The sequence below is a fragment of the Microcebus murinus genome, chromosome 32 (assembly GCF_040939455.1).
Source record: "Microcebus murinus isolate Inina chromosome 32, M.murinus_Inina_mat1.0, whole genome shotgun sequence".
NCBI lineage: Eukaryota > Metazoa > Chordata > Mammalia > Primates > Cheirogaleidae > Microcebus > Microcebus murinus.
The window spans coordinates 925499-946285 of NC_134135.1; the positions used below are offsets into that span (position 1 = coordinate 925499).

A 20787-nucleotide genomic window follows, 5' to 3' on the forward strand; every position below is an offset into this window, starting at 1 on the left:
TGATGCCTACAGGGAGTACAGGCGATGGCAATGGTGACACGTGTTGTGAACATGTGCCATCTCAGCAAGAATTCTTAACATCATCATCGTCATCACAACCATCTTCCCACCGAAACTTGGGATGTCCTTCTGACCTCAATCTCCCAAATGGGGCCTCCTGAACCCAGAAGAGTGTCTGGCTAACTCCTGGCCTCAGGAGGGGTGACCACCTAGACCTGCAAGGGCTGCAGGCCGCTGGCCCCGAACACCTCCTATCCTCAAGGCCGCCCACCCCTGTGGACCTCGGAAGGGTCAGGAAATCAGGCCTTCTGAGAAAGAGGGACTGGTTTCCAGGTGCCCCCAAGTGGGAAACGGGATCCAAGCCCTGGGTCCTAGGGTGAGGGGATGCTAAGGGACGTGTGAATTGTGGATGGGAGTCTGGGGCAGCCACACCCATGAGAATTGCCATTTATTCCCGAAGTTGCCAAAATCATCACCAAGGATTCACCAAGGGGTGCGTAGGAGAAGGAGGCGGCTCAAACACTGATGAGGGGTCATGAGTTTGGAGGGAGGGGGAATGGGTAGGGGCCCAGCCGTCTCTCCCCCTCCTAATGCCTCGGGAACGGGGTCCTCCTCTGGCCAGCACCCCTCCCCACCCCGTGTCCAGCTTCTCTTCAGGGAGGAGGGGTGGGGACGTGGGAGGAGGGCGTAGTGTGAGTGGGCGCTGGGAGAGGGAAGGGCGCTGGGTGGGCCCATTTCACATGCACTCACAGCACTGATCTCCAGGGAGCAGAAAGGGGGAGGCGGGGCCAAGCCCCTCCTGCCCTGGATTATAGGAGGAAGGGGTTCGTGCTAGGGGCCGGAGGCCCCGGGGGCAGCACTGGGGTCAGGCCAGGGCCCCCACCAAGGGGAGAGATGTAGGGGGGTGCTCCAGGGCCTGGGGGTACAGGGCTGTGCCGGAGCTGGTTCAGGGTGAGCGTCGCAGGGGGGGCGGGCTGGAAGGGGTTGGTGACAGAGGGGCCGGTGGCCGGGGCTCCTGCAGGGAGAGAAAACAGAGACACATGAATAGAGTCAGTGGGTGCCACCCACCAAGCATCTGTGTCCAGCTGGGGGTACAGCGGGTGGGTGGGGAGAAGCATCCCTGAGAGGCGCCTGCTCTGGCAGGACGGGCAGGAGGACCCGGGAACGGGCAAGGGGGCCACACTCACCACTTGGAAGGAAGGGGTTGGAGGCCTTCGCTCCTGGCGGCGTGGGGCCCGGCCGGCTCACCAGCGAGTCCAGGTCAACAAGAGCTGCATTGGGCCCCAGGAATGACTCCGGCGTCTTCCGGGTGGGGGGTGTGGGGGTTGGTGTGGCTGCAGGCGGGGGGCTCCCCACAGCCTCAGCCAGAGACCCCCCAACCCCACTCATGTCGAACGCCCCAGGGCTGCGGGCGGGCACCTCTCCTGCAAGCAGCTCCAGCTCCCCTACAAGGAGCCAGGAGAGGGGCTCAGAGGGGTTGCCCAGCAAGGGTGGCTCCAACCTGGGAGCAGTGCAGACCAGGTGGGGCCCATCGCTGGAGGCCAAGGATAAAGACTAGGGCACAGAGGCAGGCATTGCCTGCCCAAGGCCAGCAGCTCCGAGTGTCAGAGCCCACATTCAAAACCAGGGGGTGTGATTCCAGTGAACAAACTAGAAGGAATGATGGAACAGGGTGTCGCCGTGACAGCCACAGCACAGTGCCTGCTGCATGGTCTCTGACCCAAAAGGGTAAGTCAGGGCACTTCTAGTCTCAAAGGAGCTGCCCCCACAGAAGCTAATTACACAGCCCTAAACAGGAATTTCCGAGTGGAGAAACAATGGCAAACACCAATGACCCGGAAGGTTTGATGACATTTGCTGGCTCAAGGTCTCAATTTTTTTTAAATAAAAATTCTATCTAATGCTGAAGAAAAATGTACAAATTTGTGTGGAGGCAGAAGAGCCTAAAACAAAAACTGCAGACTGGCTAGTTAATCGAAAGCAACCCTAGTGTGAAAGGACCCAGCAGGAAGTGTCCAATGCAAGTGGCCATTGTCCCCGTCACTTCCCACCTCCGGCCAGACACGTATTTCTGTACCACAATCTGCACCTCAACAGAAATTCCTTTGGCCCTGAGCAGTGGCTCACACCTATAATCCTAGCACTCTGGGAGGCCAAGGCGGAAGGATCGTTTGAGCTCAGGAGTTCGAGACTAGCCTGAGCAAAAGCAAGACCCCGTCTCTACTAAAAATAGAAAGAAATTAGCTGGACAACTAAACATATATAGAAAAAGTTAGCCAGGCCTGGTGGTGCATGCCTGTAGTCCCAGCTACTTGGGAGGCTGAGGTAGGAGGATCCCTTGAGCCCAGGAGTTTGAGGTTGCTGTGAGCTAGGCTGATGCCACAGCACTCTAGTCAGGGCAACAGAGTGAGACTCTGTCTCAAAAAAAAAAAAAAAAACACCACACAATAGAACTTCCCTTAATTCAAAAAAATAAAAGTGATCAAAGTTGACATCTCCCACAGGCAGATACCAGCAGCTGCTGCTGCTAAGACTCCAAAGCAACCACGTGGTGTTCCCAAGACCTCGGACACTCTCCAGACGGGTCTGCAGCTGAACTCAACACCCACTGAGGACAGACCCTGGGCCGAGGGATGCTAGGGGCAAGGAAAGAGATGATGGAGGGAGGTCAGCATGTCAGGGCCACTTTCCAAATCCTGGTCACCACAAAGCTGCCTACACAGGACAGAGACTGTCCTTGCTCTCAAAAACACATGGAAACACTCAGCAGGTCTGCAATGCACTCAAAAGCAACCCGGAAGCAGAGGGGTCTGAGGTTGGTATCTGGGAGGGGGTGGACTCCCAAGAAGGAATTCTTTGTACTATTTCTGCAACTTTTCTCTAAGTCTGAAAGGACTTGGATACATACTTCTTTTAAAGACAGGTGGGTGAGTCTAGCTCATTCTATCTGACTGCACTCTTCACCCTTAAGTGCGGCTGGCCCAGCCTGGGCTCCTGAGGAGCCACGGAGCTCCCAGGGGAGGGCGGCTCACCTGTGCTGCTCCCGGAGGTCGGCAGGGCTGTGCGGAGTCGGTCGAAGTCAGAGAACTCATCGGGCTCTGTGTCAAAGCCCCCAACTGCTGCAGGGGGGCAGGATGGTCTGCTTAGCACCTGCCCAGGGACCCTGCCTCTACCCTCACCTCCAGGTTTCTAGCACCTTCTTCCCCAGGACCCAGGAGACTACCTGCTCACACTCACTGGGGCTCTGCCCACCCTGCCCCCAGCCCAGTACCTGTGGTGCCATTGGTGCTGGGCTTGGCAGGTGACCCCCCCCAGGGGTCTGAAAAAGCTGGGGCTGGTGCCCAGGGATCAGAGGCTGGGGGTCCGCTGACAGGGGCCCCACCTGGGTGAAGAAAATGGCACGTGAGGGGCTGGTGACCTTGCCTGCCAAGGCAATTCGGGGGCTTGTCACCACTGAATCTGTGGCTGTTCACACAAATGCTGCCCACACCCCTCCCTCCCCCTCCCTAGCCCTCTTCCCTCAAGAAGCCCACCCCAGCTGGATGCCCCAACATGCTTGAGTTCCAGCTGTGGGTGTCATGCCTCCAGGCTCTGTCCCTATACCCTACCCAGGGCGAGGAGCCTCTCCACTGCCTCCCCTAACCTGCTCACATGCTCAGAGCCCTTCCTCAGCTCCCTGTCACCCGCCTCCACCCCCATCCCTGTCCAGCTGGGCATCTGACACCTTCTCTCCTGCTCCTGCCCCAGCTTCACCCACTGCCCACGTGACACTCTGCCTTCTGAGCTGGCCCTCTCCACAGCCCCAAGGCCTTCTGGGCCCTGATCTCACAAGCTCTCCTCCTGGCTGTCTCACCTGACCCCCCTCAGCTCTAGCTCAGGGCCCCCATCAGTGCCCAGGGTGCCCCCCAACTGCCTGGCGCTACTTAGCTATGTCTATCCCCATCTAAGGACATGGCCGAGTGAAGGCCATCTCTAAGGCGGTGGCACTCACCATCAGAGCTTCCCCATGGATCAGGTGAGGGCCCCTCTCCAGCTGCAGGGGCAGGGGTCCCACCCCAAGGGTCAACTGAGGGCCCTGAGGGGGCAGCAGGCCTCCAGGGGTCCCCAGAGGCTGGCGTGGGAGCTGGAGCACCCCAGGGATCAGCAGCTGGAGGGCCGGGGGGACCCCCCCAGGGGTCCGAGGTGGGGGCAGCCGTGGGGATGGCAGCAGCCACAGGTGCTGGTCCTCCCCAGGGGTCGGAGGCTGGTGCAGGAGCCGGGGCTGTGAAGACGTCAGCAAGATCCATGAGGGACGACTGCAGTGGGGGGAGAAAGGAGAAGGAACGTGAGGGGGTGGCAGGGCCTGGCGTGGACCAAGCTGAGCCCTCAGGCATTTAGGGGGTAGCCAGGGCCTTGGGCCTCGACAGGAGCCATCCACAAGAAGGGATGCGAGGGAGGCAGAGCCATTGCAGACACCCATGCACCCTCCTCTCCTTTCACGTTCCCAGGGCAGCCTGCCTGTCCACCTGCCCCACCCTGACCCAAGTCCCCTCACCCTTGCCCCTAGTCCACCCTCTACACAGCACAGGGTGGCTCTTCAAACCCACCTGCCCTGAGGTCCTCTGCATGGCCCTGAACAAGGACAGAGGCCCACCCCTCCCCTCAAACTGCAGCACCTCTCCACACCTCCCCCTGGAACTCCCCCTAAGCCCCGACCCTGACCACCCTGAGCTTGCCTCTCCAATGGCCCCCACACTCAACGTCCCTTAGTTCTGAAGGTGGAGGTGCCCCCCACACGCACTCAATCAGCACCCCTGAGCCAAAGTGCCCCCAGGGACAGATGAGCCAAGTTTTACCCAAAGCACCCACATCCATCCTCCCCACCTGTTCTCAGGGCAGGGTGGGGCAGGACAGGAGCAGAGAAGAGATGGGGAGTCTGGTGCCCCAACTTCCTCCAGTGGGGGAATCCTCACTGGGGATCACTGGGAGCTGCATCCTGAACTGGCTTCTCTGTACATCAAGAAAGGCCCACTGTGCTCGATCACGCACAGCCACAAGCGATCTGCTGCCCCTCCTATGGGGAGGGGGCTGTGTCCCCATTCCTTAAATCTGGGCTGCCTCAGGACCTGCTCAGACCAACAGCATGTGGCACAGGCCAAGAGCCTGCCCGGTGAGCTTGCCCTCGTGGTGCAAGGATGGAAACAGCAGCAGCAGCCACACCGTGAAGACACTCAGGACAGACTAGTGACCAGCGAGAGGCCACACAGGAGGAGGGTGGAGGACAAGGCCAGCATGAGTGACCTCGGCCCCGTCACACTGAGCAGAACCACCCAGCTGAGAATAAAACAGGATGTGGAAGCAGAGAGGTTCTGGAAAGGTTTGCAACTCAGCTGCAGAACACACAAACACCAAGGAAACACTGTCCCTCTCCAAGGTCTAGGGGAGGGAGGGGACCATGCTTCTCTTGCTCACCAATCAGTCCTCAGTGTCTAGCACATCGCCCAGCACTTAGGAGGTGCCTGAGAAAATGGGACAGATGGATGGATGGATGAGCCCTACACCCTCCTCCTGTGGCACATGTCAGGCTGTTGTTAGCCTATTCTGGGCCTTCTTCATCCACCTGTGATGGCCAGTGGCATCAGCACCTGACAAGGTGGGACCACAGCAGCGCCTGGGCCTGGCTCCACACACCTGCAGAGAAGACCCTCACCTCCAAGGCAGCAGGCAGCTGCAGAGAGGCCCAGTGGGTTGCTGGCCTCAGGCCCCAGTGGGGAGAGAGGGGCTCCAGGGCCTTGTTTTTCAGTCTCTGCGTCCCAGGGATCTGGCAAGTGGGATGAAGAGCAGCTCACAGGAGCCAGAGAAAGATCAGCAGCAATGGCAGTAAACAGGCCATGGTGTGCAGAGCCGCCCACACTCACCTCCTCCTTGCCTCCTGTCTCCCTCTTGCTCTCTTCTATGGCCATCTGCAGCCTCAGGTCATCCCCACGACGGATCCGCTCTTCCTGTTGGGGGCACGGAGCAGCCGGCCAGAGGGAGGGGTCAGAACTGGGCAACAGGTAGATGTTGACACCCCCAGCCTAGAAGGCCCCCTCCCACCCCCTCCCACCCTAACAAAAGCAACTTAAAAAAATTAAAATGGGATGCGGACAATGTATGGAATGGGATGGGACACCTGGGTCAAAGGTCAGGGAGGACACAGGGAGGAGGGTGTGGTCTGAGGGCTGAGGAGTGTGGGGGGTGTCATGCCGGGGGACAGCCCAGGCCTGGTCCTGCTGAGTCGGTGGTGTCTCCTGCACTGGGGGAGCAGGAGACACTGCTTCACCCAGAGCAGCCTCAGCATGTCTGCCTCAGGTTCTGTCTGACCCGAGGTCCTTCAGCTAAAGATGCAGAGATTTGAACACACGGGAGCCTGTGGGCTGGGGTCCAGCAGGATGAGGGAGTTCTTCAGGAAGGGGCAATGGGGCTGGTCTGAGGGGAGCCCTGGGCAGGGGCAGGGAGGCTGCTCTGACCTTATCGTGCTCCTCTCGGCTCAAACTAAGGGCCAGCTGGAGCTGGACGTCGTCCTCAGGGCCGCATGACGGGGGCTGAGGGAGAGAGAGCGTGAGGGGCCGGGGGGAGCCAGAGCCACAGAGAGGCAGGCCGAGAGAGAGGGGTAGGTGGAGGAGAGCCAGGGTTAGAGAGGGCCGAAGAAGCAGAGAGGCTGTCGGTCACCCAAGCCCATGAGGGACACGCAGAGGGGCTAGGGCAGGACAGGCCCCAGAGAGGGGAGGAGGGACAAAAACAGAGCACAGGACTGGGGCAGAGGACCCAGTCAGAGAACGAGTGGGGGCACACACCCAGGGAGGTCAGGGCCAGGAGGAAAGAGGCTGGGGTGCGGCATGGAGATGGGATGTCGAACAGTGAGCCCTGGCACCACAGCCCAGGTACCTGGTCGGCCTCCTCCTTGCTCATGGCCAGGGCCAGCTGGAGCTGCAGCTCTTCCTCCCCGCTGCTCTGCGGCCACGCCTGCTCTGCCTCAGGCGGAGGCCCAGAGCCCACAGTTGCTGATGAGGCTGGGGGCAGGGAGAAGCAGGTGAAACCCAGACCCTGGGCAGACAGAGGCTTCAGTTTCCATGTCTCCTCCCCAACCCCATGACCTCAGAAGGCCAAGACTGCAAATGAGGCAGGGATCAGACACCAGGTCCTCAGGAGAACAGGCAGGGGTGTGCAGGGTCCCCAGGGGAGGACAGACGAAAGTCTGCTGATGGGGGAGCACACTGTGGGAAACTCTGAGCCCTGCCACAAAGGCTCTTGCCGGACGCCCAGCCTGAGATGCCCCCACATGCCTTGGAGTCTGTCCCATGGCCTGGTCTCCCAGGCCTCAAAGCTCTCATCTTGGCCTGGAGTGTCTGGAGGCCCAGGGTCTCAGCTTCCAGGGCTTAAACTGCCTCTGGCAGGGAATGGTTGGAATTTAGGGGGAAGGACAACATCTGTTCAGACTGTGGGATCCAAAGCCCAGTCAGAGGAGAGGAATGGGCTGACAAGAAGAAGCTCTTGGTTCCAGGAGCAAGAGTGGGAGGGGAGGGATTGGGCACCTGAAAGCAAGGCAGGACCCTACCAGCAGACAGATAGGACATCCCGAGCCTCCACAGGTAGCAGCTTCTGACCTCCTGCCCCTGACCCCATCCTGCCCTCGAACCAAGTCCTGCTTGCTTCAGTCCCCAAGGCCTGGGGACCCTGCCCCTCCACAGTGCAGAGGACAGACTCTGTCCTGGGCCCGAGCCACTAGGGCCCCAGAGCAGCCCCTGCCCCATCCTGCCCTGCCCTCTGCACCATCATGGATGCATCAGCAGGTTCCATCTGCTCTAGCATCAAGACACTTTGCTCCTGCATCCTGGGCCCCTGTGCATACCGGCCCCACTGTCCAGGCTGCTCACGGAGGAGCAGGCTCCCACCTTCTCTACACCCCACGCAGCAGCAGACGGCCATCCCTGGCCCCACCCACACTTGGTCTAGGCAGCTCTGGGCCAGACTCAGAGTGGTGTCCCCAGCAGGAGCCAGGGCTGGGGGCACAGGCTGGGACCAGGGTGGCCGGCTGGGACCAGGGTGGCCAGCTGGGTGAGGAACAGAGAAAGGGTGAGAATGGGAATGCAGGTAAATGACTGTCTGAGAGGACAGAGACAGAAGGAAGGATGGGGTCACAGACAAGGCTAACCCACTGGGAGGACATAACCTCTGTGGTCTCCTCCCTGCCCTCCCTCTCAAACTCTCAGGACTCCCAGGTGGGTGCTGGGAGTCCATAGCCTATTGCCAAGTCCCTGACCCTGAGCTGCCTCGCCCTCACTGAGGCTGCAGGCCCCATCTCCCGCTTCATGGGCAAGTAAAGGCACCAAGCAAGCAAGGCTCTAATGTCCCCATCCTCAGAGCACCTGGCCTTAGTGTGAGCTCCCTGTGGGACCACCAGCCCTTCCCAGCTGCCTGAGAGTTTCAGGGCACACTGTCTAACTGCCCTGGCCTCCTGTTTCATCCTCATCCCTCCACACAACTCGCTCTAGAACAGGGGCCAGCAAACTGTGGCAAAGCCACCCAGGAACTAAAAAGGTCTTCACGTTTTTTAATGGTTAGGGATCAAATGAAAAAAACTATCAAGACATGAACATTACTCGAAATCCAAACTTCAGAGCCCATGAGGACAGTCTGAGGGCAGCACCGGCGCCCAGTCACATATGGATGGTGTGGCCAGAAATGCCAAAGATTATCATGTTCTTGCCCTTCATGGAAAGTATGCGATCTCTGCCCTAGGATCTCCAAATACTGAAAACTCCTCCCTGAGTCCCCCTGGCTCTCACCCACATCCCTCTTTGGGTCCAACTCAACCCTGCCCGTCCATCCGACCACCTCAAGCCAGTGGCCCCTCTCCACCTCACATACTCCCCTCCTGGTGTCCCCTAGCCCCATCACTCCTCCATCACCTGGCTTCCTTTCCTGCACTTTACACTCTCTCTGCTCTAAATGCTGTCTGCAGGCACACAGGTCATGACTCTGGAGTCCCAGGCCAGGCCTCACACACCCTACTGTGTCCTCATGCCTCCAAGTGGGTGTTGAATAGTGACTCCAAACTCAACTCATCCAAACAGAAGACCTCATCTCCCCCAGATGAGCCGACCCCCGAGCCAGACCCCTTGAAGGTCACAAGCTCCCTCCTGCTCCATCTGCCCTGGTAGGTCCACCCAATACCACTTCTGGGGCCATGCACCATCGTCTCCCCATCCCGATCACCTCCTGCCAATTAGGACGCCTCCATCCATTACCCAGACGGATCAAAAGTCTCAACACTCCCAGCTCTCTCTACCCACGTCCCTGAACGGCTGGCGTCTCTTCATGGCTGAGCCCCTACCAGTATAGAACATGTTTCCCAGCACAGTCTAGGACGCACATACCCATCCACATAACTGGAAATGTTTCACAAGACAGATCTCAGCCTGACAATGTGCGATGCACTCCCGTTTCCTACTTACTCTATTTCAATTTTTGGTAAAGCAGTCACCACCCACCAAACTGAGTCCACCACCTAAGAACATTTTAAAGGATCATGACCAGATACGGTGGCACATGCCTGTAGTCCCAGCACTTTGGGAGGCCAGAGCAAGAGGATCGCTTAAGCCCAGGAATTCGAGGTTATATCGAGCTATGACCACACCACTGTACTCCAGCCTGGGTGAGACCCTGTCTCTAAAAACAATAAAAATAAAAAAATAAAGGCTCTTTAAGCAAGCCCAAAGGCCTTGTGGTGGCCTGCAGGCTCTGATGCTGGCCTTCCCACTGTGTCTCGCCCAGGCCACCACCCTCTGCCTAGAATGATGCCCCCCCACCCCCAATCTTGCTGTAGACGAGAGGACAGCACCCTGACAGGTCAGGGTGCAGTCCCCTCAGGAGTCCCTGCCCCTAGCACTGACAGTTCTTAGACAGGACCATGCTCCACCTGCATGACAGCTCCACAGGTAGGGCTCTGCCTGCCTCCCTCATCACCTGGACACACCTGGGCCCTGAAGAGGTGTTCAGCTAGTTTTGTGGCTAAGCAGAATGAAATTTCTCAATTCTAGGGCCCCAGGGTGTGAGGCAGGAGACAGAAACAGCCCAAGTGAGCCTGCGGGACCAGCGCCCGGCTGAAGAGAGGAAAAAGAGGGAGAAGGGAGAGGCAGGGGCTCAGTGGCTAGGCACAGGAGCCTCGGCAGGAGAGGAACAGACTCTAGGCCACTGGGGCCTCAACAGGGAGAGGGGCGGGGGCCTCACCCGTGGCAGTCTGCGCCAGCTTCTCCTTGGTCTTGAGCGCGTGTGCCCGCTCCTCTCGCAGCCGGTCCTCATCTCGCAGCAGGGCCACTAGCTGCTTGGCCTTCTCACGCACGTTCACTCCCTGGTCCTTGCCATCTCGATCCACATACTGGAAGTCCTTCAACGTCTGCACGGCATACATGTTCTCCTTGCACTGCTGTGACACACGCTCTGAGCCGGTTTTGATGAGGTACTCCATCAGCGTCATGGCCTGGCAGCGAGGGACAGGGACACACCAGTCACCAACCAGGCACCATAAAGATGGGCTGGAGACCGTGCCACGGGCCAGGCCCTGGGGCAGCCACCAGGATTCAAGTCCCACACGCCATGAATCGTCAGCAGGTAGGCACACATCTGTCCACACAACAGAGTATCATATGGCCATGAGAAGGAACGAGACACTGCCACATGCCGCAACATGGACCAACCACAGAAACAATGTGCCATTGAAAGAAGCCAGACACAAAAATCCACACAGAGTATAATCCCACCAATGTGAGACGTCCAGACAGATAACTCCACAGTGACAGAGAGTAGATCATGGGTTGCCAGGGCCTGGAGGAAGGACGGATAGGGAGGGACTACTCAGGGTGTGGGGTTTCTCTTTGGGAAAATGAAAAATTTCTGCAACTAGACAGAAGTGGTGGCCACACAAGATTGTGAACGTACCAAATGCCACTGAACTGTTCACTTTAAAGGGGTGAATTGAATGTTACACAAGCTCTAGCTCAAGAAAAAATAAAAAGAGGAAATGGCAGCTACAGTCGCTGCAATCACTGCGGCTGCCCTGGGCATCAGTGCAGAACTGCTCTTTCTTTTTTTTAGAGACAGGGTCATACTATGTTGCTCAGGCTGGAGTGCAGTGGCAAGATCACACCTCACTGCAGCCTTGAACTTCAGGGCTCAAGCAATCCTCCCATCTCAGCCTCCCAAAAGGCTGGGATTACAGGCATGAGCCACAACCCTGACCTATTGCTTTAAAAAGAAACTCTAAAGTAACATCACTCACACACACACACACTCACACACCCAAAAAACCACATTTGTTAAATCACAATGAACGGTACCTCAGAAGGCTTTCTGTACTGTTCTGTAAGTTTGAAACGTGTCATCCCTTTTGAATGTAAAACCTCGCACAAACATGGGAGGGCCATGAAGATAACCAAGGGGGAGCTCTGGAACATAGGGAGCTCATCACCTCTGAAATGAAGGGAAACCATGGGCCTGAGGGACTCACGGATTCCACAACACCAGGAACAAAAGGACGGGTGCAGGAAACTATTGTTCCATGTGCACCCTTTGGTATCTTTGTATTTCATAACATGAGAACAAACTCCCTTTTCAACAAACTGAAATGAGAGGTGAAAAACAGTCTCTGTGGCTCCCCCAAGTCCGGGCTCAAGGCCCTTATGATGAGCAAGACGAGGGGTTGCAGCCCCTTAAAGGATCTGCTGGAAGCCTTAGCCACCATCCTCAGAAAAAGGCACACCACCTTAAATTGTGCAGGTGATTCCAGGGGTTTTGTGAACCTCCAACCCCTCCAGGGCACCTAGGTCTAGAGTAGAGAGGAAATAAGGGAGGAAGGTGTCAGCCATTGAACCTAAGGTTCTGAACCAAGGAAAAATTTGCCAAGAAAAATGCCAGGGCCATTTGTATCTCCCCAACCCCTTGAGGCAGCTGGACCTACATTTGGCAAGGCTTTTTGAAGGTGTGTTAACAGTATGTACAGCTGTTATCAGAGATTAGTCTTTAACTGGCCCTCAAGGTGTTTACATTTTAGAGAAAGGAAAAAAGGAAAGTGATTTCCATGTATTATCACACCCCATTCCAAGAGGCAGTCCTGGATCCAGAACTCCTAGGGCCCTTGCACTTTGGAATTCAGAATTTTCCAGAGTTCAGACCAGTAAGATAATACACCTGCCACACATAAGAGAACTCTCCCAGCAGAAAACTATACCAATAGTCACACTAAGGGGACCAATAAACCGTCATATAAATGACCTCAGGTCAGGCTTTCTAGCAAATGGATTATGAACAACTTTCATTTTCAGAGCTCTTTGGACTTTGGAATTGCAGTTAAAAAGACCGTGAACCAGAAAATAGTGCAAATACTCACGCACAGCAAAATACATGTATAAACGGTGGCAAATGCACACAGTGGGACTACCACATACACAATTAAAAAAATAAATGAACGGCTGGTACACACGACAACACATGTCAACCTCCCAGGCCTGACAGTTATAGTGAGCAAAGGAAGCAAGACACGGAAGGCCATACACGAGTCTATGTCCATGATTCAAGAATTGCCTGATACCATTGCATAGGGCAGTAAAAAAAAAAAAAAAAGAATTGCCTGGGCAAACTCAAGTCAGACAGGTGCCTATGGGGGAGGAGCGTTGTGAGGGAGCCTCCTATGGGGCTGGACACACCTCAATCTCCCTCTGGGCAAAGGTTAAACAGGTGTACACATACGTCAAAGCTAAGCTGGTTGTACACTAATGATTTGCTTAGATGCTACTCCTCACAAAAAAATGTAAAACTTTATTTTAAAAGTGGGCAAACTGGGCTAAGTGTAGTGGCCTATAATCCCAGTACTTTGGGAGCGCAAGGCAGGAGGATCGCTTGAGGCCAGGAGTTTGACACCAACCTGAGCAACACAGCAAGACCCTATCTCAAAAAAAAAAAATTAGCTGGGCGTGGTGGCACATGCCTGTAGTCCCAGCTACTCGGGAAGCTGACGCAGGATGATCGCTTCGCTTGAGTCCAGGAGTTTAAGGTTGCAGTGAGCTACAATGACACCACTGCATTCTAGCCAGGGTGACAGAGCAAGACCCTGTTCTCAAAAAAGGAAAAAAGAAAATGTGAGCAATTGGCTAACCCAATTATTTATTTTCTTTATTTTTAAAATAACTTTGTCAAAGATGTTTAAAACAGAGTCAGCAAGCTTTTTCTGTAAAGGGCCAGGTGAAAAACATTTCAGGTTTTCAGGCCATACACTCTATCTCGACTACTGGGCAGCCATGATGAATGGGCCTGGCCGTGTTGCAATAAAACTTTATTTACGAAAACAGGCGGAGGGCGAGATTTGGCCAGTGGATTTTAGTTTGCTGATCCCTGGTTTAAGATAAAGACTGAGACCCCGTATTCCTCATAGAAGTTAGGTACCGTGCAGGGCTGAGAGAGTGTGCTCTGGGGCTCCTCTCCCAGCTCTACTACATCCTGGGTAGCCCTGGGCTTCATTGTGCTTCACTTTCCTCACCTGGAAAATGGAGAAAAAGGAGGAAAAGTACTTCTTTCACTGGGTAATTATGAGGATTTGCACAGGGCAACACATACAAGGCACTGAACAAATACTGGCCCTCACTCACCAAGACTCGTCCCCAATGCCATGCAGGGAAGACATACAGAAGCCAGCCCTGCCAGGTCCCCAAGCTCATACTTTCTCTGGGGGGGGGGGGCCGCGGGCAAAAAGAGTACCAGCCAGGACTCTTAGGGTGGAAGAGGTCGAGCTCTGGAGAGATGGGCCCAAGACTCAGTTCCCCCACAACCCCAGGCAGACAGCTTCCTCCTCTGGGCCTTACGTTTTCCCATCCATCAAAGAGGAAAGATTGTTCCTGCCCTACCTACCACCCAGGGCTGACGTGACAAAAACGAGACCATGGTGGCAAAGGGATGGCAGGAAACGAGGGCACCTGCCCTTGACAGGTCAGCACACAGGGCTCTGGAGAAGGCCAGAAGGGATGCTGCAGGCTCACAGTGGTTCAGGGACCATGAGCCTGGAGGATTCTGTCCTTGTCACTCACACTTCCAAGAGGGGACTGAAGCCTGAGGGAGGTGGCCAGCCAAGAAGGGAGGCACTGGCCAGGTGTGCACCCAGGGAGAACCACCCCCTCCCCACCCACCTCTGTCCTGTGCCTGTGCCTAGCTATGTGCATGCACCGTGGAAGGGGCACACACTCATGCTGACCCCACATAGCCACTCTCAGGACAGCAGCACACTGAGACCAGATCCCATCCTCAGCATGAGGAAGCACAGGTGCAGAGTGAAGCATGAACCCTGTGCCCTCAGCCACATGGGCTGGGGACCCCCAAACGCCCAAAGACTGGTACTTTGGAGAACACAGAAAGGGGAGCCCCAAAAACCAGGAGACACTTCAGGGACAGAGAATGGAACAGTAATGACCGGGCTGGGGTAGGGCCCAGGTAGGACTGCAAAAGATCAGAGGGGAGCTTTTTGAGGGTATAAACGTTCTATGTCTTGATGGTTGTGACAGTAACAAATATATGCATCTGTCAGAACCAGAGAACTATATTTTCAGTAATCTACCTTTGAAAAGTTCTTAGAAAGAACCAGGCTGGAAGAGTCGGCTAGGACCTGTGACCAAACTGACCCACCGTCTCCAGAAAGTCATCCCTGACCGCCTAAGGCTAGCAGGGTCCTCTGCTGTGTTCCTACCTCTACGGCACCTGCCAGCCTGTCTACATGTTCCAAAGCTGATCCCTATCCACCCAAGAGCTACTCAAGGGTTGGGGCAGGATCTGATCAGGGCTGAGTCCCTAGCACCATCCAGCAAGGGGCCACCCACAGGAAGTCTCAGGACAGAAGTGTGGAATGAACACAGGTCAAGTTCAGAAAGCAGCCTGAGCCCATGCACCTCTGCTACTTCCCTGCCCTGCACCCACACCAATGCACGGCATGCACCCCAGACTTCCAGGCCTTGGCATTTGCTGACCATCCCTGCCCAAGGACTGCCCTACTGTTCTCTGGCCCCCGCATCACTACCCCAGCCACTTGTCAGAAAGGACCTACTATCTGGGGCCCCTCAGGACCCACCTCCCTCTACATACCCATCCCTCCAGCCCCTTGCCTCCACACAAAGACTCGCCTGCATCCCTGGCCCATTCTCAGCCGAACCACCATCACCTAGTCCTTCACAATAAATCACCAATTACTGACTCAATCTATGATTCAACCCAAGCCACAACCCAATCTTGGCATGTCAGGATGGGCATGAAAACAAGTCAGAAGAAACGGGCCTCAATTCCCTGCTCCAACTCCCTGGGCCTGCCTCCTCATCTCTGGGCAGAGGGAACCATCCTGCTCATTTTGAAACTTAAGCAGGAAGTCTCAAAATCAGCAAGGACAGGGAACTCAGCCAGAACACACCCCAGTCTAAGTCCATGAGAGCAAACCTTCCACAGACACCTGCTGAAGAAACAGCAACAGGACCCTCCAACAAGCACCAGCCACTGCCCAAGAGTCAGACGTACATCAACACCCCAACCCTCACCCAGAGAGAGATACAGGAACTAGCCTGAGGCCCCACCACCAGGAGAGTGAGGCAGTCACCTGGCCCCAGCCCACATCCTTGGCCATTTTGCTGTAACATGAGAAACAGAGTGACCAGACCAGACGGGGATGCCAGGCCCCTGGGTCCCCAGAGCCATGGTCAAACTTGAAACCCACCCATGTTCTACCGAAAGACACATTCCCTTTGGCCCAAAGCCTGAGATCTGCCTGTCTGTTCAATGGATTAGGGCTTGCACACTGGACCACCACTGTGGAGGGCATTTTGGCCACATTTAACAAAATCACATATGCACATGCCCTTTGACCCAGCAATTCCAGTTCTAGAAAATGGTAAATGTACAGGGATACTCATAGCAGTCTTGCTTATAAAAACAAAACACTGCACACTCCTTTAAAAAAAACTATCAACAGGAAACTAGTGAATTAAATTATTCTGCAATCATAAAAGAAAAATAAATGTGACAAATCTTTTACATCCTAACAGGGAATGTTCTCTAAGATGGTCTCATTTTCCTTTTTTAAATTGGGGTCTAATTTACATACAGTAAAACTCATTTTAACGCACAGTCTGAATTCTGACAAATGTGTATGGCACATAATCAGTGCTGCCATCAAGATACATAATAGTCCCATCATCCCCCAAATTTCCTTGTGCTGCCCCATGGTAGCCAGCTCCTCACCCCCAAATCCTGGCAGTACCAACCTGTTATCTGCATTCTGTCTCTACAGGGCTGCCTCTCCCCAAGTGTCAGATAAATGGAAGCAAACAGCACGCAGCGTGCGAGGCTGATAAGGTGTGAGAGGTTCACCCATGCTGTTGGGCACACAGCCACAGCACAGCATCACCTGTGTCAACAGGAGCACACATCTTCCTGGACAGGTACACAGAGGTGGTCCCCAGCAGCTAGCACCTGGCTGTTCTAAGGAAAAGAACTGGGCATCTGGGCACATAGAAGGTATAGAAACCAAGGACCCTCTCAGGCCTTCTGAGTATTTAAATCTTACAAATGCATCATTCATTCAAAATAGTTTTAAATTATAAGGCTCAAAGCTTCTTAAAATGCTTTATTTATAGCCTTTGTTAAACAAACCAAAAAAAAAAGGCCAGGAGTGGTGCCTCATGCCTGTAATCCTAGCACTCTGGGAGGCCAAGACAGGTGGATTGCTTGAGCTTGAGTTCAAGACCAGCTTGAGCAAGAACGAGACGCCATCTCTCCTAAAAATAGAAAAATTAGCCAGGTGTCATGGCACACACCTATAGTCCCAGCTACTCAGGATGCTGAGTGAGATAGGAAGATCACTTGAGTCCAGGAGTTTGAGGTTACAGTGAGCCATGGTAATGCCACTGTACTCTATCCGAGGCTACAGAGCAAGACTGTCTCCCAAAAAAAAAAAAAAAAGATTTTACATTAATGCAGTATTCCAGAACTGGGAAGACCCCCTACTCTAGGCACACATAGATTCTGCCCCATCCTCCACCCCAGGGGAGGGGACCCAGGGCGCTGACCTTGTAGACATGCCGCCAGTTCTTGCCGTGGTCGTTAAGCCGCTTCCAGATCATGCTCATGATCTCGGAGAAAGCCACAACGTTGTAGGTGAGGTCGGCAATCTCGGACATGAGGGAGCTGGATGGGCCCCAGGGGTCATTGCTTGTGGCCTCTCGAACCTTGATCTCTGCCTCCGAATAGTTGTGGACAATGTTCTTCATCTGGCGTCTCAGGGATGAAGTCGACATGGTGCCCAGCAGCAGTGAGGGCCCCCCAAGGCGTGTAGTGATTGGGTGACTCTCCGAGGGAGGCCTCAGCAGGTGCTGGCGGGTCACTGCATCTGAGAAGGGGAGAGCAACTTTGAAAACACAGACAGGCTATAGGCTGCCCAGAGCACAAGCCCAACCTTCCTGGGGCTCCTCACTGCCCTCAGGATGGAAGACAAGTTCCTAACTGTGGCCTAGAAGGCTCTGCCCTTAGTTAACCTCCATCTGAAAGTTACCCCATCCAACTTTCAGTTCCTCAAACATGCCTGCCTTCTTCCTACATGGGGCCTTTGCTCAGCAAGGCAGAGTACGCAGTGGCAGATCACAAACCCTCGCCCCAGCTCGGCTATCTCCAAGCTGGTCTATGCTGGGGAGGCCAAGAACTTTTGTATCTCAGCTTTTTTCTCTATAAACCTGGGCTCCGTGCAATGATCTAGAGAGTGGTGATCTAACCTGGTGAGTGGAAAGCACTCTGTCAACTCTGGCAGCACTTCATGAGACCCTCCGTCCTGCCCGTGTGCTCTTTCTCCTTCCTCGCCCAGGGATGCCCACTGACCTCAAGAGACCCACTTAAAACTTCCCAGATCTGCACTCAAACACCACAGTTGCCATTGCCACGAGCTTCGTCGGTAGACTCAGTCACCCTCATGATTTTACAGTCATTTGATTCTGTGGCTAAGGTCGACCCATGAGCCCCATGGGGACAGAGAACAAGTTTGCCTGAATGTAGCTTTTCCCAGCAGAGAAGATGGCCCAGAAAAACCATTCAGTAAATGGTGCAGGAAGGAAGTGAAGGAGGGAGGGCAGGAAAGACCTCCGCAGCAAGGGTGGAGGAGGCAGGAATGTAGGAATCCAGAGGATACACGGGAAAGGCGCCCATGAAGGGATTAAAGAGATAGGCAGAAGGGGAGAGCCATCCCAGGGTGGCAAGAAGATAGGAGATACCAGGGAACTAGGTGGCCCAAGGGTGGGGGAAGTCCAAAGCTCAAGGGAGGAGAAATAAGGAACACAGGCCCACTGCCTGGGTCCTAGCTGTGCGCCAGGAGCTCACTCAGTACAATGTACATTATCTCATGTAACAGAGACTTGGCTCCTAAAGATTAAGTATTTCAGCCAAGGTCACATACTTGGAACAGCAAAGCAGACTCTACCCAAGGCCTACTTCAACTCCAAAACTTATACTTTTAAACTATGAACCTGTACTACCACTGGTGATGAGAAAAACAGGAGGGGAATGAAGCCAATAATGACAATACCAGCAGGCACTTGCCCAGCACTCACCCTGAGCCAGGCACTGCTCTGAATGCTGCACACAGATCAATTCAACTAATCCTTACAACACCCCCATGATTCACAGTCACCTTAGAGGAGAGGAAACTTGAGACAGAGAGAAGTTAACTTCCTTGCCCATGGACACACACCTCACCCTTGAAGCAGCCTGGTTTCAGAGCAGGCTCTGACCACCACAGTCTATGCCGCTCCAACAAGCCACAGGAGACTTTCGGAGCCCTACCATGATCTAAGACAATGAATGAGAGAAGTTGGCCCCTGCCTTCAACTAAGGCCAGAGAGCCGTGTACCTGAAGACAGATGTAGCTAGTTCAACAAAAGCTGCCCCAGGCATAGCCAAACTAAGATAAAGTAATGATGTGACAAATACAGAGAAGATGAGTGACAATAAATGAAATGAGAAAGAGACAAGGACAGAAAGAGACATAGAAAAACCCAGGCAGAGAGCTACCCAGAGACATGATGAGACAGACAAAGACATAACAAGAAGCAAAGAGAAAAGACATAGATCCTGAAACAAAAAGAGCCCTGGGACTGATAAAAATGGGATATAATAGAAAAGGACATGAAATTTGGGTTCAAATCCTGGCCACATCAGCTACCAGTGGAGCAAACCTCCTTGAGATTCAGTTTGCTCAACTCTGAAATGAAGGAAAGAATTCCTATCTGGCAGGCTTGTTGATTAAACAAGATGGGTACATAAAGTGCTTGGCTCTATGCCCCACAGATAGTAGGCACTCAATAACACTAGCTGCTATTATTATCAGAGAAAAAACACAGAACATATCTAAATGGGTGGCAACAGAAGATGTGCTACTTTAATACTGTGTATTTCTTTAAAGTGTGTTAGCAAAAAATATACAACTAGGACATAAAAACTAAGATCTCGCAGATATTGCTTAGAATTAGACGGTTTTTCAAATTAAATTGACTCAAAGAAAACTAATAGATTAAATAGAATGCAAACAATATGGCAGAATTCTCCAAGAAGTACTCAGATGACCAATATCTAGCACTTACTATGTAAAACAGAAAATCTCTAAGTACTATAATAATAAAAACCAGAGCTCCCAGTAATTACACATTTGCTAAATACCAGACACTGTTAGGCACTTTATGAGCATCACTTCGATTTAAATACACAGGATACTATGCTGTAGGAACTATGAATGTCCCCACTTTAAAGTTTAGGGAACTGAGGGTTGGAAACAGAGATCGCCCAGCAAATATCACACAGTTAGCAAGCAGGGAGCTTTCAAATCCAGGATTGGAGCTCTTAACCACCACATCAGACACTCAGAAACCTTGAGAAAGGCGGCAGATCCTACACCAAGCACCTGACATTTGGGAAGAAACTTCGGGATTAGTAGAGGTATGGAGACAAGAATGAGATGCGAAGGCAGGGCAGCAAGACCTGCACCAGGGCCAGATGGGTATGGCGGGAGGGGAATGAAGACACAGAAACCCAGAGAGATAGGAACAAAATCCTGACAATTAGACACAGACATGACAGACAGAAAGAGAGCCGGGCCAAACACACAGGGACACTCCTATCTCCAAATCCTTTTGCAAATGCACTGAAACAGACAGGGAGATAGAGCAACACATAGACACGGGCAGAGGCCCACAAGACATAGAGACGTTAACAGAGACACAGACACGACAGAGACCGACAGAGACAGGGGCAGTCGAGGCCGACCCAGGCACAGACACACAAAGGCCGGTAAGGGACTACTAGAAGCCAGAAACTCACAGATCCAGAGGCCCGGCTGGAACAGCGCGCGCTGCAGCCCAGGCCTGGGCGCCCAGGGCAGGCCGGACCGTCGCGCTCCGCCCCGCGCCCCCTGCCCCACGCTCACCTCGGCCCCCTCACGCCTAGCTCCTGGGGGTCATGGCGGTCAGCCCCCTGCCCCCGCTTGGCCTCGGTGTTGGGGGCACGCGCCTGGCCGCGGACGGCAGAGGCGAAGGCGCGCACGGGCGCACGCGCGTACGCAGGAAAGGCCGCACGCCGAGGGCCCCTCCGCCCCGGCGCCCGGGAGGGGCGCGGATAACCAGGCGGGGGAGGGGAGCCGCTAAAGGGACGGGAAGAAACCGAAGGAGGCGACGGACCGGAAGCGGAAGTGGCGCACGCCCCGCCCTC

General features: G+C 54.3%; 1 protein-coding gene across 5 annotated transcripts; it reads right to left on the bottom strand.

Annotated features, from left to right (window-relative positions):
- Positions 1-431: 431 nt before the first annotated feature.
- Positions 432-20769, bottom strand: EPN1 (epsin 1). 5 transcript variants are annotated; one of them, XM_012750232.3, is made up of 11 exons: positions 20507-20768; positions 17112-17431; positions 10252-10501; positions 6907-7031; positions 6489-6563; positions 5898-5981; positions 3992-4295; positions 3272-3382; positions 3033-3116; positions 1188-1445; positions 432-1015 (listed from the first exon to the last, which is right to left on the bottom strand). In XM_012750232.3, exons 2-11 carry the CDS (start codon positions 17337-17339, stop codon positions 810-812), a joined length of 1725 nt encoding a protein of 574 aa, XP_012605686.1. In that variant the 5' UTR covers positions 17340-17431; positions 20507-20768; the 3' UTR covers positions 432-809. The 5 variants fall into 5 exon arrangements, with proteins under 5 accessions (XP_012605686.1, XP_012605685.1, XP_012605688.1 ...); XM_012750231.3 differs by having other exon boundaries at positions 3033-3119; XM_012750234.3 differs by lacking the exon at positions 6489-6563 and having other exon boundaries at positions 20507-20769.
- Between the last annotated feature and the right edge of the window lie 18 nt (positions 20770-20787).

Excerpts from the sequence above, each read along its gene's own strand:
- EPN1 (XM_012750231.3), bottom strand. The coding sequence starts at position 17,339 with ATGTCGACTTCATCCCTGAGACGCCAGATGAAGAACATTGTCCACAAC. Across the intron at positions 10,502-17,111 it reads ACTGGCGGCATGTCTACAAG|GCCATGACGCTGATGGAGTA; the intron begins GTCAGCGCCCTG and ends CCTCGCTGCCAG. Across the intron at positions 3,383-3,991 it reads TCCATGGGGAAGCTCTGATG|GTGGGGCCCCTGTCAGCGGA; the intron begins GTGAGTGCCACC and ends TTCTTCACCCAG.